At 43.1% G+C, this 14,040-nt stretch overlaps 1 protein-coding gene across 4 annotated transcripts in view; it reads right to left on the minus strand.

Annotated features, from left to right (window-relative positions):
- Nucleotides 1–14,040, minus strand: part of vps13b (vacuolar protein sorting 13 homolog B) — a 1,109,808-nt gene that overhangs the window by 708,903 nt on the left and 386,865 nt on the right. For all 4 annotated transcript variants that reach the window (XM_078541117.1, XM_078541119.1, XM_078541118.1 and 1 more), the window contains exon 19: nucleotides 2,572–2,751. In XM_078541117.1, coding sequence (XP_078397243.1) covers nucleotides 2,572–2,751 — 180 coding nt within the window. The remainder of the gene's footprint in view (nucleotides 1–2,571; nucleotides 2,752–14,040) is intronic.

Below are 14,040 nucleotides of genomic sequence, written 5' to 3' on the forward strand. Positions count from 1 at the left end.
CTGGGCCTCAGGTGGGTGTTGTACCACCCACCGGCCACTGCCTCCATGGTGGTGCTGCCGTGCAGTAGAGTTCCCGGCCTTTGATTGGCCGGCAGCTCTCGGCAGGCAGGACTCCTGGACCCCGGGGAAAGCCTGCCGCTGGCCTCTCACGTGTTTGAGGTACACATGATGGGGAGGCGATGGCATTGTGGTATTGTCGCTGGGCTAGTAATCCAGATACCCAGGGTAATGCTCTGGGGACCGGGGTTCGAATCCCACCACAGCAGGTGGTGAAATTTTAATTCAATAAAAATCTGGAATTAAAAGTCTGATGATGACCATGAAACCATTGTCGATTGTTGTAAAAACCCATCTGGTTCACTAATATCTTTTAGGGAAGGAAATCTGCCATCCTTACCTGGTCTGGCCTACACATGACTCTGGACCCACAGCAATGTGGTTGGCTCTTAATTGCTCTTGTTCAGAGGGCATTTAGGGATGGCCTAGCCAATGACTATATTATATAGGATTACATTCGCTGGAGTTCAGAAGAATGAAGGGGGGGTGGTCTCATAGAAACCTATAAAATTCTAACAAGACTAGACAGGGTACATGCAGGAAGGATGCTCCTGATGGTGGGGGAGTCCAGAACCAGGGGTCACAGTCTGAGGGTACTGGGTAGACCATTTAGGACTGAGATGAGGAGAAATTTCTTCACCCAGAGAGTGGTGAGCCTGTGGAATTCGCTACCACAGAAAGTAGTTGAGGCCAAAACATTGTATGTTTTCAAGAAGGAGTTAGATATAGCTCTCAGGACGAAAGGGATCAAAGGATATGGGGAGAAATGGGAGCAGGCTATTGAGTTGGATGATCAGCCATGATGATAATGAATGGCGGAGCAGGCTCGAAGGGCCGAATGGCCTACTCCTGCTCCTATTTTCTATGTTTCTATGTTTAACAGCAGGGAGGTACCTAAGGGTGTTCTCTGCCATTCTCGTCAGTTCGAAGCTAGGAATTTACAGCATTCTATAAATACTCACTGAATGTGAAATATTCTGCAGCAAATTTGTTACCACTAGTGGACTTCCTGTGGCATTACTCACTGAGCTGGTGGATATGACTAAACCTTGCAACAATATACTAAGAGACAACAAAATAGTCAATGTCACCAGAAAAACCTGCCAGATGATTTTGTGCTTAGCACATATTAAACGTGACATGCGATATATGCAAAACTATTCTTTTCAGCAAGGGTATTCAGAGTTATGGAACATAGACAAAGAGGTGGAGTTAAGATACAGATCAGCTGTATGGTGAACAACTAACTAACTAATAACTAAATGGTGAACAAGTTCAAGGGGCTGTATGGCCTACTCCTGTTCCTAAATACATTACAGATTTAATATTAGACTAAATGAAGATTATCAGTGCAGAAATGTTACACCATTGGCCAATTTAGAGGAATTATTAGTGCACCATTGTATTATCTTCGTACACAAAAGAAAAGCTTTTAGGGCATTAGGGATGGGCAATAAACGCTGGCCTTACCAGCAAAACTCACATCCCCTGAAGAAGCAGAAGAAAATTTGTAATGCTCAGGCACCAGATTGTGATTAAGCTAAACAATGAGTCATGTATTCTATGTTATGTACTCTCAAGTAAGGTGGGACAGCACAGTTCACAGGTGTTACAAGGTTATCTTCTGAAATGCACTATTGTATTTTTTGGGTTTTCTTTAAAAGTATTTTATCCTCCTAAAAGTATGATTTTTCATAACAAAATCATTCCTTGATGCCACACTTGGTCAAATGCCACCTTGATGTTAAAGGCAGTCACTGTCATCTCACCTCTGGAGTTTCTGTGCAACTTCAATTCAGCGCACAATTAAAATAGGTAATAAAAACTTTCTTAAGCTGCAACACGTGCATACTTTACAAAGGTTTCAAACTCAAAAAAAAGTCACAACAAGATTAAAATCATTCCATCTTTTTAGCCATTTTCACTGGGGAAAGAGAAGCACGTGTTCGAATTCAAAAAGGAGAACAACTATATTTTTCTGGACATATGATAATAAAAGGTACTGCATTCAACAGGATTTGAAAAAGTATTCATTTCTGAGCTCCACGCCAAGAAATGTTCCCTTTATCTCAAATATTTCTACTCAACATATTTTTAGGTAGCTAGGTAAACAGCCATTGATGGACCATAGGCTTCTCTCTATTAGAGAGAGACAATTGCTTACCATAGCTTGAGGAGCACCACTCTACATTAAGCATGGGGCAAGCAAGAAGGCAGATCTCAAGTCCACCTCAACCGGAACTGGAATTGAACCCACTCTGTTGGTGTTATTCTCAGCCACGCACCAGCCATCCAGGAAACTGAACTAACCAGCCCCATCAACATATTCTTATTTTATTTCATACCTGCGCCATAGGTGGAACACAGTAATTGTTACAGAGGCACATTAGCAAGACTGTGATCCATATCAGGCCTTACATTCTTGGACATGCTATATTAATTTGGTGCTCATCTACAATCATGACAGGAATGACAACAAATAAATAAAAAGTATATCATCAAGTTTGCACTTACCAGAGTTATGATAGCTGTCCATTTGCTGAGGAATCTGGATGCTGAAAGTTATCAGATCAGGGGCGAACAGTGATTCAGGTTTCCTGCTTTCATTCAGCCATTTGCTCTTGTGTAACTCTCGTGTGTCCGAAGGCCCTTGTATTAGCGGAATCAATTTTTCCTTCACGCAATCACTTCTTCCTAATATTGGTAAAAATATTATCAGTTTTTTTTCAAACTCATTTGTAACCTCAAATTTTATCCTGATTGCCTTCCTATATTGACACCAACCAGAGAAGCAAAATTAACTGGCCTGTTTTTAATCATGTGGAATCTTGGACTTGAACCAATGTTTTTGGAAAAGCATTTTCAGGAAATCCACAACAATAAGCTAGGCTTATTAGCCAAGAAAAAGTTGCTCTCTGGGCAAAATTTTCAACTCCAATACAGCATCTACAATCCTAAGCTACTCTGACCACCACCTCCACAGAGTATGTTATCATTCCCCAGGTTATGGGATTTTCATTTGGAATAGCACAAGGGACATCATCCTAGTAGAGTATTTGGACAGTGATATGACTTCACATAAACTCATTTCTCACCAGCTGCCAGAATAAGTCATTCCTTAGAGTAAGCAGATCATGACAATATAATAAAAACATACAACCTAGCCCTCAGGGAGGACCAAGTGGTTTGCTATGTGGAATCTTGGTATGTGAAGGACTATTTTATACAAAGGATGAATACACTGATAGCTAATTTAATTTTGTTCTGTATTCTTGCATATATCACATACCACCTCAGACCAACTCCATAACAATCAGGATGAAAGGGAAATCCGTATTGTTTGTGAGGAAATCTTTGCAGAGAACAATGAACATCAGTAAGTTGCCAATAACCTAGAAACTGTGCTCATTTTATAGTTGCAAAGTGGGTGCTTCAGTGTCCAATGTGGCAGGCAGAGTGCACCGGCTCATTTGCACTGCAAGTGTTTTGCCATGATATTTGTGAGGGCTCCTCGATGTGCAAAAAGGGGACTTGGACGCCTGCGCAAGGCTCATTTTGCCCAATTTGATTCTGACTGACAACAGCAGATGCCATGCATTGTGCGGTCAGTTTCTTCAGGCTCTTAGCAGCCAAACCAGCATTCTTTAAGGGACTGCTGATGGCTGCCACATGAAAAGTTAAGTTTTACATCTTTTTATTTGCCTTATTAAACCTACGAGCCCCTGCCAGCTACCGCTTTTATGCTCTCAGTTTATGTACATCCTCACGGATTACAGCCGAGAGTGTCAGCCAGTGTCCAGGTCGGCCGAATTCACATAACTGGGAAGCTGCCTCTAAGTCCTCAACTGGCACCCACAGCTCGCAGGTTAAAAAAAAAACAAATGAAGACAGCATAACAATTTGCTGTCAACCTCTGTAGGCACATGCAGTAGGCACAGCACAGGCACTTTGCTCCAATTTTGGGACAGTCCAATTCCTAGACCAACGTGTCTAAGGAATAAAGCCCCATGTGGATCCCAGAGCTGTACTAACGGGAGCGGCTGAAGATGGTGTCCAATAGCCCTGCCAATTGCCAGCCACTTGGAAGTGGGTTTGGAGGCAGGGAGCCCTGGAAAGTTATAATAAGATGCATTGCTGCTGCTCTCTAACATGTCCCTGCAACTTGCTGCTTCTCCCAGGAGAGGTCTGCATGTGTGGACAGCAACTCACCCGGAAGCGGCAGGAAAATAATTAATATTATTATAGCAGCAATCCATAGGTATTTTGTGGGCATTGCCACTTTGTCAGTAGTACACAGGGCTCCCACAGCATCTGCAAGTCTCCTCCTCACAGGACTCAAGGGCAAATGCACAAGCAGAGTTATCCAAGAAGGAGCAAAGTGGTAATCTTCAAACATCCACTAACAAATAGTTTCAATTGGCAGTGTTTCTCATGGGATAGTGCTGGGCAAAGGACTTGGCTAATGGTTCCAGCATCACTATTATGTCTCCATCTTATGCCACCCTCTCCTTCTGTGTTCACCCAAACAGCATACACAATCTGCAGTAGGGCTTCTGCCCTTCTCTTTGGGCACTTTGGCCCTCCTGCATCTGTCATCTGCCTAGCATCCCTAATGGGACGACACTCATAGTAACGGCTTGTGGGAAGATCATTCCCACCACACTGTCCCAAGCTCATGGTTTTCGACCCAGGAATCATCCTGATGTTGGAATCAGCACACTAGTGAAAAAACTCAGCCTATAATGTCACAGTTTGCACTGAACCAGCCATTTTATTTTTCTCTGTTTCAATGCATCCACTACAAAAAATATATACCACAGAACTGGGGCAAGTGCCTGAATATGTTCCTATTATGGTAATCATTAGGGTCCTCTTGCCTTACACAAAGTGGAACCTGAGCTTCATTACTTCATTAATGCAAAGACTAAAGAAGCTGGGCTATGACAAAAGGACATGAACCAGAAGGTTAACACAGCTTCTGTCCACATGAATGCTGCCAGATGGTCCTGAGTATTTCCAGCATTTTCTGCTACTACTTTATGTTGTTGGAATTGGCCTCCTTAAGGCAGAGAATGGGAGATTTAATGGAGATGTTCAAAATTATGAAGCATTTTACAGTAAATAAGGAGAACCTGTTATCAATGGCAGGAGTGTCAAGAACCAGAAAATACCAATTTACATTAATTAGCAAAAAAAGAGTGGGTAGATGAGAAGAATTCTTTTTAATACAGTGTTTTATGATCATCTGGAAGGCACCGCCTAAAAGGATGCCTGAAGCAAACACAGTACTAACTTGAAGGGAAAGAAACTGTAGGGTAATTGGGAAAGAGCAAGACAGTAATCATGAGGTCGTAAGCAACAGCAGCAGGAGCAGGACAATTGGCCCATCGAGCCTACTGTGCCATTCAGTTAAGATCATGGTTGATCTGACTGTGGCCTTAACGTCACTTTCCTACCTGTCCTTCATAACCCTCAACTCCCTTTGTAGATCAAAAATGTCCATCTCAGATGTGAATATATTAATTGGCCTAGCCTCCACTGCTCTCTGTGGAATAGAAATCCAAAGACGGACAACCCTCTGAGATAAGAGATTTCTCTTCTTTTCAGCCTTAAATGGGAGACCCCTTATTTTTAAACTGCGCCCCCTAGGTCTAGATTCCTCCATGAGGGGAAATATCCTCTCAGCATCTACCCAGTCAAGCCCACTCAGAATCTTATATGATTCAATAAGACCACTTCTCCAAAGAATATAGGCCCAACCTGCTCAAGCTCTCCTTTTATGACAAGTCCTTCATCCAAGGAATCAATCTAGTGAACCTTCTCTGGACTGCTTCCAATGCAATGGAGTGGGATAGATAAAGAGCAGGGGAGTGGGAGTAGGATAGATCTTTTAAATAGGCATGATGGGATGAAGGGCCTCCTTCCATACTATATGATCCTAATTCAGATTTATGCAGTTGGGAATAAATCACCATCCTTTAGAATCCCTTAGAATTACTGCCATAAGACCAGATCAAATAAAATTGGCCTATCACCACTAACTCATCTGTTGCAAGCAATACTATTAGAAGAACAAATTTGGAAGTCAAAAACTTCATGTGCTTTGAACAAGAGATACAATATTATAAAATGCCAAATGTAAACCATAAAGTGAACTTAAAGCAACAGAAATCAGATTTGGCTTTAAGAGATATTTCATGAGCAATACACCTTGTCACAAGAAACTAAATATTGATATCTAATTACAGCATACATTGCCAATTTTCTGATTCTGAAATTCATCCGGGATAATAGATTAAGAGCTTTGACAGAGCACTTTAGATAGAGACTTGCTCTTTGAATAGACGAGCTTAAAAAAAAGGCTTGTTTGGATGAATGATTGGTCCCAATAGAATAGAGGGAATTCAGCTTGGGGTGTCTGGAATTGCTGAACACTAAGAGAGCATTTAACAGTTGTTACCACAATATTCAAGAAAAGGAGTTGAATACGAGTACAAGAACCAGTTGCGTCAACACTTAATATGGTAGAAGTGCTCAGAAGTAATTTCTAGGATGCCACCAATATTCAATGAACAGCATGACACCAAGAAGTTCTGAGGAACAAAGTGGCATGTGTGTCCATAGGTCTCTGAAGGCGGAGGGGCATGTTAGTGGGGTGGTGAAAATGGCATATGGGACACTTGCCTTTATCAATCGAGGCATAGGGTACAAAAGTAGGGAGGTCATGTTGGAGTTGTATAGAACCTTGGTGAGGCCACAGCTGGAGTAGTGTGTGCAGTTCTGGTCGCCACATTATAGGAAGGATGTGATTGCACTGGAGGGGGTGCAGAGGAGATTCAGCAGGATGTTATAGCAGGATCTTATATGTTTCAATGCCATCACCTCTCCAATGTCAGCCGAGTATAGACCTAATTTACTCTCTCTTTCATTATAGGACAATCTCTCATCCCAGGAGCCAATCTACTGAACCTTCGCTGTACTGCCTCCAATGCAAGTATATCCTTCCTTAGATATGGAGACCAAAACTGCTCACAGTACTCCAGTTGAAATCTTACCAATGTCCTGTACAAATGTAGCAAGACTTCCTTGTTCCAGTACTCCAATCTACTTGTAATAAAGGCCAAAGTGTCATTTGCCTTCCTAATTTCTTACTTTATCTGCTTGCTAATTTTATGTCCCATATGGGAGTACACCCAAAAGGCATAGATTACAAATGTAGGGAGGTCATGTTGGAGTTGTATAGAACCTTGGTGAGGCCACAGCTGGAGTAGTGTGTGCAGCTCTGGTCGCAACATTATAGGAAGGATGTGACTGCACTGGAGGGGGTGCAGAGGAGATTCACCAGGATGTTGCCTGAGATGAAACATTTAAGTTATGAAGAGAGGTTGGATAGACTTGGGGTGTTTTTGTTGGAGCAGAGAAGACTGAGGGGCGACCTGATTGAGGTGTACAAGATTATGAGGGGCATGGACAGGGTAGATAGGGAGCAGCTGTTCCCCTTAGTTGAAGGGTCAGTCACAAGGGGGCATAAGTTCAAGGTGAGGGGCAGGAGGTTTAGGGGAGATGTGAGGAAAAACTTTTTTACCAAGAGGGTGGTGACGGTCTGGAATGCACTGCCTGGGAGGGTGGTGGAGGCGGGTTGCCTCACATCCTTTAAAAAGTACCTGGATGAGCATTTGGCACGTCATAACATTCAAGGCTATGGGCCAAGTGCTGGTAAATGGGATTAGGTAGGTAGGTCAGGTGTTTCTCACGTGTCGGTGCATACTCAATGGGCCGAAGGGCCTCTTCTGCACCATGATTCTGTGATTCACCTAGGAAATCTGAAACAATTCAGCACAGATTCAGAACGATTTGGTCATGCTTCACAAATTTGTTGGAATTCCTTGAGTAAGTAACACAACTATCAGGTCTACCCAACCGATAATTTAGATGAAAATTTAGTCGGCATTTAATGAAAATTTGTTAATAAGATGACTAATGTTCATTTCATCATTGCCAAATGGCCACCTGGATTAAAAGTATCCTTATGGGCTCCAGTTACACGTGTCTTTTTGTGGAGTATGTGGAACATTTCTTGTTCCAGTCCTACTCAAGTGCCCTCTCATAACTCTTTTTCTGGTGCATCAATAACCGTATCAGTGCCGTTTCATGCTCTCGTCTGGACCTTGAAAAATTTGTCAATTTTGCTCCCAATTTCCACTCCTCTATCACCTTCACATGGTCCATCTCCAACAGTTCTCTTCCCTTCGTTGGCTTCTCTGTCTCCATTTCTGGTGATAGACTACCAATATTCACTACAAGCCCAATGACTCCCAAAGATGCCTCAACTACACCGCCTCACATCCTGCTTTCTATAAGGACTCCAGCCCATTCTCTCAGTTCCTCCACCTCCATTGCATCTGTTCCAAAGATGCTACCTCCAAAACAGTGCTTCTGACATGTCCTCTTTTTCCCTGAGCTGAGGTCTCCCCCGCCACTGTAGCTGACAGGGCCCTCAGTCACATCTGACCCATCTCCCACACCTCCACCCTCACCCCTTCCCCTCCTTCCCAGAACAATGATAGGGTTCCCCTTGTCCTCACTTTTCACCCCACCAGCCTGCGCATTCAAAGTATCATCCTCTGCCATTTCCGTCAACTCCATCATGATGCCAGCACCAAACACATCTTCCCCTCACCTTCCTTGTCAGCATTCCATAGGGACAGTTCCCTCTGTGACACTCTGGTCCACTCCTCCATCACCCCCAACACCTCATTCCTTTCCCACGGCACCTTCCCATGCAACTGCAGAAGGTGCAACACGTGCCCCTTTACCACCTCCCTCCTCACCGTCCAAGGCCCCAAACACTCCTTTCAGGTGAACCAGTGATTCACTTGCACCTTATTCAATTTAGTTTACTGTATTTGCTGCTCACAATGCAGTCTCCTCTACATTGGGGAGGCTAAACACAGACTGGGTGACCTCTTTGCAGAACACCTTTGCTCAGTCCACAAGTCCCTGACATTCCTGTTGCTTGCCATTCTAATTCACCAACTTGCTCTCATGCCCACATTTCCATCCTTAGCCTGCTGCGATGTTCTAGTGAAGCCCACACAAACTGGAAGAACAGTAGCTCATCTTCCAATCAGGCACTTTACAGCCTTCTGGACTTATTATGGAGTTTAACAACTTCAAACCATGAACTCTGTCCTCCATCTTGATAGAGTCATAGAGTTATACGGCACAGAAACAGGCCCTTCGGCCCATCGTGTCCGTGCCGGTCATCAAGCACCTATCCATTCCAATCTCTTTTTCCAGCATTTGGCCTGTAGCCATGTATCCTACGGCATTTCAATTGCTCATCTAAATACTTGTAAAATGTTGTGAGGGTTCCTGCCTCTACCACCCTCTCAGGCAGTGTGTTCCACATTCTAACCACCCTCTGGGTGAAAAAGGTTTTCCTCAAATCCCCTCCAAGCCTCCTGCCCCTTACCTTAAATCTATGCCCCTGGTTATTGACACCTCCACTAAGGGGAAAAGTTTCTTCCTGTCCACCCTATCTATACCCCTCATAATTTTGTATACCTCTACAGATCCCCCCTCAGCCTTCTCTGCTCTAAGGAAAACAACCCTAGTCCATCAAGTCTCTCTTCATAGCTGATCTTTTTTTAAAAAAAAAATTCCCAGCTCCCTCTCCCCACAGGGCCCTCATGTTCTTACGTTTTGCTTTCACAGAGCACTGACCCTTGTTCTGCTATCAACCCACTGTACTATCTTACCTTTAGGCCACCAATAGCACATTCAACACTAAGTCTTTAATACTACCATTAACACTCCCTTTGTCTCATGTCCATGACATCTTTGTCAAATCTCTCCCAAGCTCCCTATTCCTGACCTTCTATTTTGCTCCACTTGCTCCATCCCCAACTCTCTTCAACAGTATAAAGTGCATCACATTTCTACTTCTCTTCAGCGCTGAAGAAGAACCATATGGACTCGAAACGTTAACTCTGTTTTTCTCTCTACAGATGCTGCCAGACCTGCTGAGCTTTTCCAGTATTTTCTATACTTATTTCAGATTTCCAGCATCCACAATATTTTGTTTTTGGATTAAAAGTTGGTTTGACAATAGAAAAAAAGGGTAATAATAAATTGAACATACGAACATACATATGAACATAAGAATTAGCAGTAGGTCACTCAGCCCCTCGATCCTGCTCCGTCATTCAATAAGATCATGCTTGTTCTGATTGTAACCTCAATTCCACATTCCTGCATACCCCCAATAACCTTTCACCCCCTTGCTTATCAAGGGTCTATCTACCTCTGCCTTAAAAATAATCAAAGGTTTTGCTTCCACTGCCTTTTGAGAAAGAGAGTTCCAAAGACTGTCATGCTCTGCCTGGGGGAAATTCGTATTCAAGTTCTGTAGGTACTCAGTGTTCTCTGCTGTTCACACTATTTAAGAACGAGTTAAAAGTGAGTACATTCTGGCTAATAAAACTTGCAGCTGACAACTCTTTAAAGCCAATGATGAATATAAGATAGGATGACAATGTTCAAAAGGGTAATAATTGCATGCATGAGCTCAGGTGGCAATGGCTAACATTTTCCATTCACCAAATTTGGTGGGCACATTCCTTGAATCCTCTTCTATTACAGTTAGGGACCAGTAACTTTTTGTTTAAAGTAGACAAAGCTTACGAAGAGAATAAAGCCACAAGCTTCCACAGTTTTAAATAAACAAAATAAACTTGAACATTCAGAATTAACATGCGGTAAATATGAATTAGCAGGCAGACCGTGGTCGAACACTCCACACTGCTCATTTAATGGCAGGTGCGACCAAGACAGATCCCACTGATTTCTCAGTAACTCATCCAGATGTCAGTGTCCACTGTGAGTCACAATATCGTTAAAATTCTGCAATAACTATCACTAGAGAAAAAGTACTAGGGGGGCTAAAAGCCGATAAGTCCCCTGGACCTGATGGGTTGCATCCTAGGATATTAAAGGAAGTAGCTACAGAGATAGTGGATGCACTGGTAGTAATCTTCCAAGAATCCTTAGAATCTGGAAAAGTCCCAGAGGATTGGAGAACGGCCAATGTAACACCCAAAAAACAGTAACTATAAGCCAGTTAGCTTAACATCCATCGTTGGGAAAATGTTGGAGTCTAAAGGATGTACTCACAGAGCATTTAAAAATACACAATCTAATCAAGCAGAATCGGCATGGCTTCATGAAGGGGAAATCTAACAAATTTATCAGAATTCTTTAAGGGGGTAATAATCAGGATAGATAAAGGGGAACCAATAGTTGTAATATATTTGGATTTCCAAAAGGCGTTCGATAAGGTAACGCACATAAGGCCAATTAATAAGATAAGAGCCCATGGTGTTTGGAGTAGTATATTAGCAAGGATAAAGGGTTGGCTAGCTAATAGAAGACAGAGTTGGGATAAGGGGGGCATTTTTGGGATGGCAACCCATAACTAGTGGGGTGCCACAGGGATCAGTACTGGGGCCACAATTATTTAAAATATATATTAATGACTTAGATGAGGGAAGTGAATGTACTAATGCCAAGTTTGCGGATGACACAAAAATAGGTGGGAAGGCAAGTGGTGAGGATATACAAGGAGACTACAGAGGGATCTAGATGGGTTAAGTGAGTGGGCAAAAACTTGGCAGATGGAATATAATGTGGGAAAATGAGAGGCTATGCACTTTGGCAGGAGCTGAATATTATTTAAATGGAGAAAGACTGCAGAAGGCTGCAGCACAGAGGGATTTGGGAGTTTTTGCACATGAATACCAAAAAGCTAACATACAAGTTCAACTGGTAATAGGGGAGGCAAATGGAATGTTGGCCTTCATTTCAAAGAAAATGGAGTATAAAAATAGGGAAGTCTTGCTAAAACTATACAAGGCACTAGTTAGACCACACCTAGAATACTGTGAACAATTTCGGTCCCCTTATCTAAGGAAAGATATGCTGGCATTGGAGGCAGTCCAGAGAAGGGTTGATCCCGGGTATGGAGGGATTTTCTTATGAGGAGAGGTTGAGTAGTACTCATTGGAATTTAGAAGAATGAGAGGTGACTTTATTGAAATATATAAGATTCTTAGGGGGCTTGTCAGGGTAGATGCTGAAAGGTTGTTTCCCCTTGTGGGAGAGGCCAGGACCAGAGGGCTTAATCTCAGAGTAAGGGGTGCCCATTTAAAACGGAGATGAGGAGGAACTTCTTCTCTCAGAGGGTACTGAATCTGTGGAATTCTTTACTGCAGGGGACTGTAGAGGCAAGGTCATTAAGTATATTCAAGGCTGAGATAGACAGATTTTTAATCAGTAAGGGGATCAAGGGTATGGGAAAAAGGCAGGAAAGTGGAGTTGAGGATTATCAGATCAGCCATGATCTCATTGAATGGCGGAGCAGACTCAGCGGGCTAAATGGCCTACTTTTGCTCCTACATCTTATGGTCTTATGTCTCCCTCATGACAGATTTCAACTCTTCACTTTCGAAAGTGTAGCCGCTGAGTTCCCTCAAAAGCCACTCCAACTTGGATTGCCCCAACGACTGCTGACCTCCAGGTGGTTCAACCACTTCCCTTAAAACTGCATTCCACTAGATTCACAAAGCTGTACTCCCACCTCCAATTACCGGCACACTTACACAGACACTAGCCTTACTAAGCTGGCTCCTGTGTTTCTAAGAACTCCAGTCTCCTGGTTTCCCCAAACTATAAATAGCTCCCAGGGCTTCCTCTGAGCCCCAACTGCTTGGCATGGAACCAGTGATCTTCTGTCACCTCCTCAGCTCTTCTGAGCCCTCACTGCCTAGAACCTGCTAACAGCTCCCAAGGTTTCTCTGTGAGCTGCAAACAACACTAGGTCCAACCTTCAACCAACACCCTCTCCCAGCAAACACACAGATAAATTGAAAACCAGAGAATCTGCTTAAGGAACAAGCCTAAGGCTGTCACTTTTGGCCCTGAAAAGTACACAATCTGCCTCAGGTTACCCTGGAAGGGCAAGATATCTCAAAAATCTAGCAACAGGTGAAGCTAGCTGTTTCACACTGCTATGAAGTAGCAACACAAGTGGAATTTGCCATTAACAGGATGCTGCCATCAAGCCAAAAAGGTGTTCTGCCTAACACACAAATGAGTAATGTGGTATATGAATTTCAGTGCCAGTGTGATGCTAGGTATGTAGGCCATACATCCCAAAGACTAGCAGATCGTATCACCAGCATGTCGCAGCTACTGTTCGCAATGGGCAAGGTACAGATTGCACCCAACCAGCCCGTGCTTGCAAAACTCAAAACAGTGTCCAACGTTTGATGTGATTTCGCGACTAGACATTTGCTAAATACTCTGCATTGGGCTAAGAATTATGCTGACAACCAATTTAAGATTGTCAGTTGGGCTCGCAGTGTGACAGATTTGCAAGTACTGGAAGCTACATATATTAATACATAGGGCCCTGTTCTTTGCAGACAGAAAGAACATGTATACACCTTGCGCCTGTTTCAGCTAAACAAACTAAGTGACAGCCATTCAGTGACTCATTCCTCAGGGCAATGCCTTGACCAATCAAGGTCAAGTTGCCTGATTTAACGTTCAAACAATGAATTCAATTGCTGCACTCTGCCATCATTGAGCATGGGGAACGTTCATGAAGTAAATTGTCCATTACTAGTCATGACTGGATGTGGTTGGGCTGTCGAGTTTTTACCCAATCTATTTGTTGCAGATCATTTAGTTTTGCCTAAATCATACTATTCCATTTGCATGTAGCGTTGTGTTGCAGCTTCACCACTTTAAAATCTAATTTTTAGGTACACTTACACATGCTTGTCTACATTCTTCATGGAGCATCAGAAATAGGAGGAGTAGACCATATTGGCCCTCTATCCTGCTCTGCCATTCAATACAATCATGGATAATCTTCTGCCCCAATTCCGCTTTGCCGCATGCTCCCCATAGCCATTCAGA

Source organism: Cetorhinus maximus, chromosome 4 (genome assembly GCF_964194155.1).
Source record: "Cetorhinus maximus chromosome 4, sCetMax3.hap1.1, whole genome shotgun sequence".
Lineage (NCBI taxonomy): Eukaryota > Metazoa > Chordata > Chondrichthyes > Lamniformes > Cetorhinidae > Cetorhinus > Cetorhinus maximus.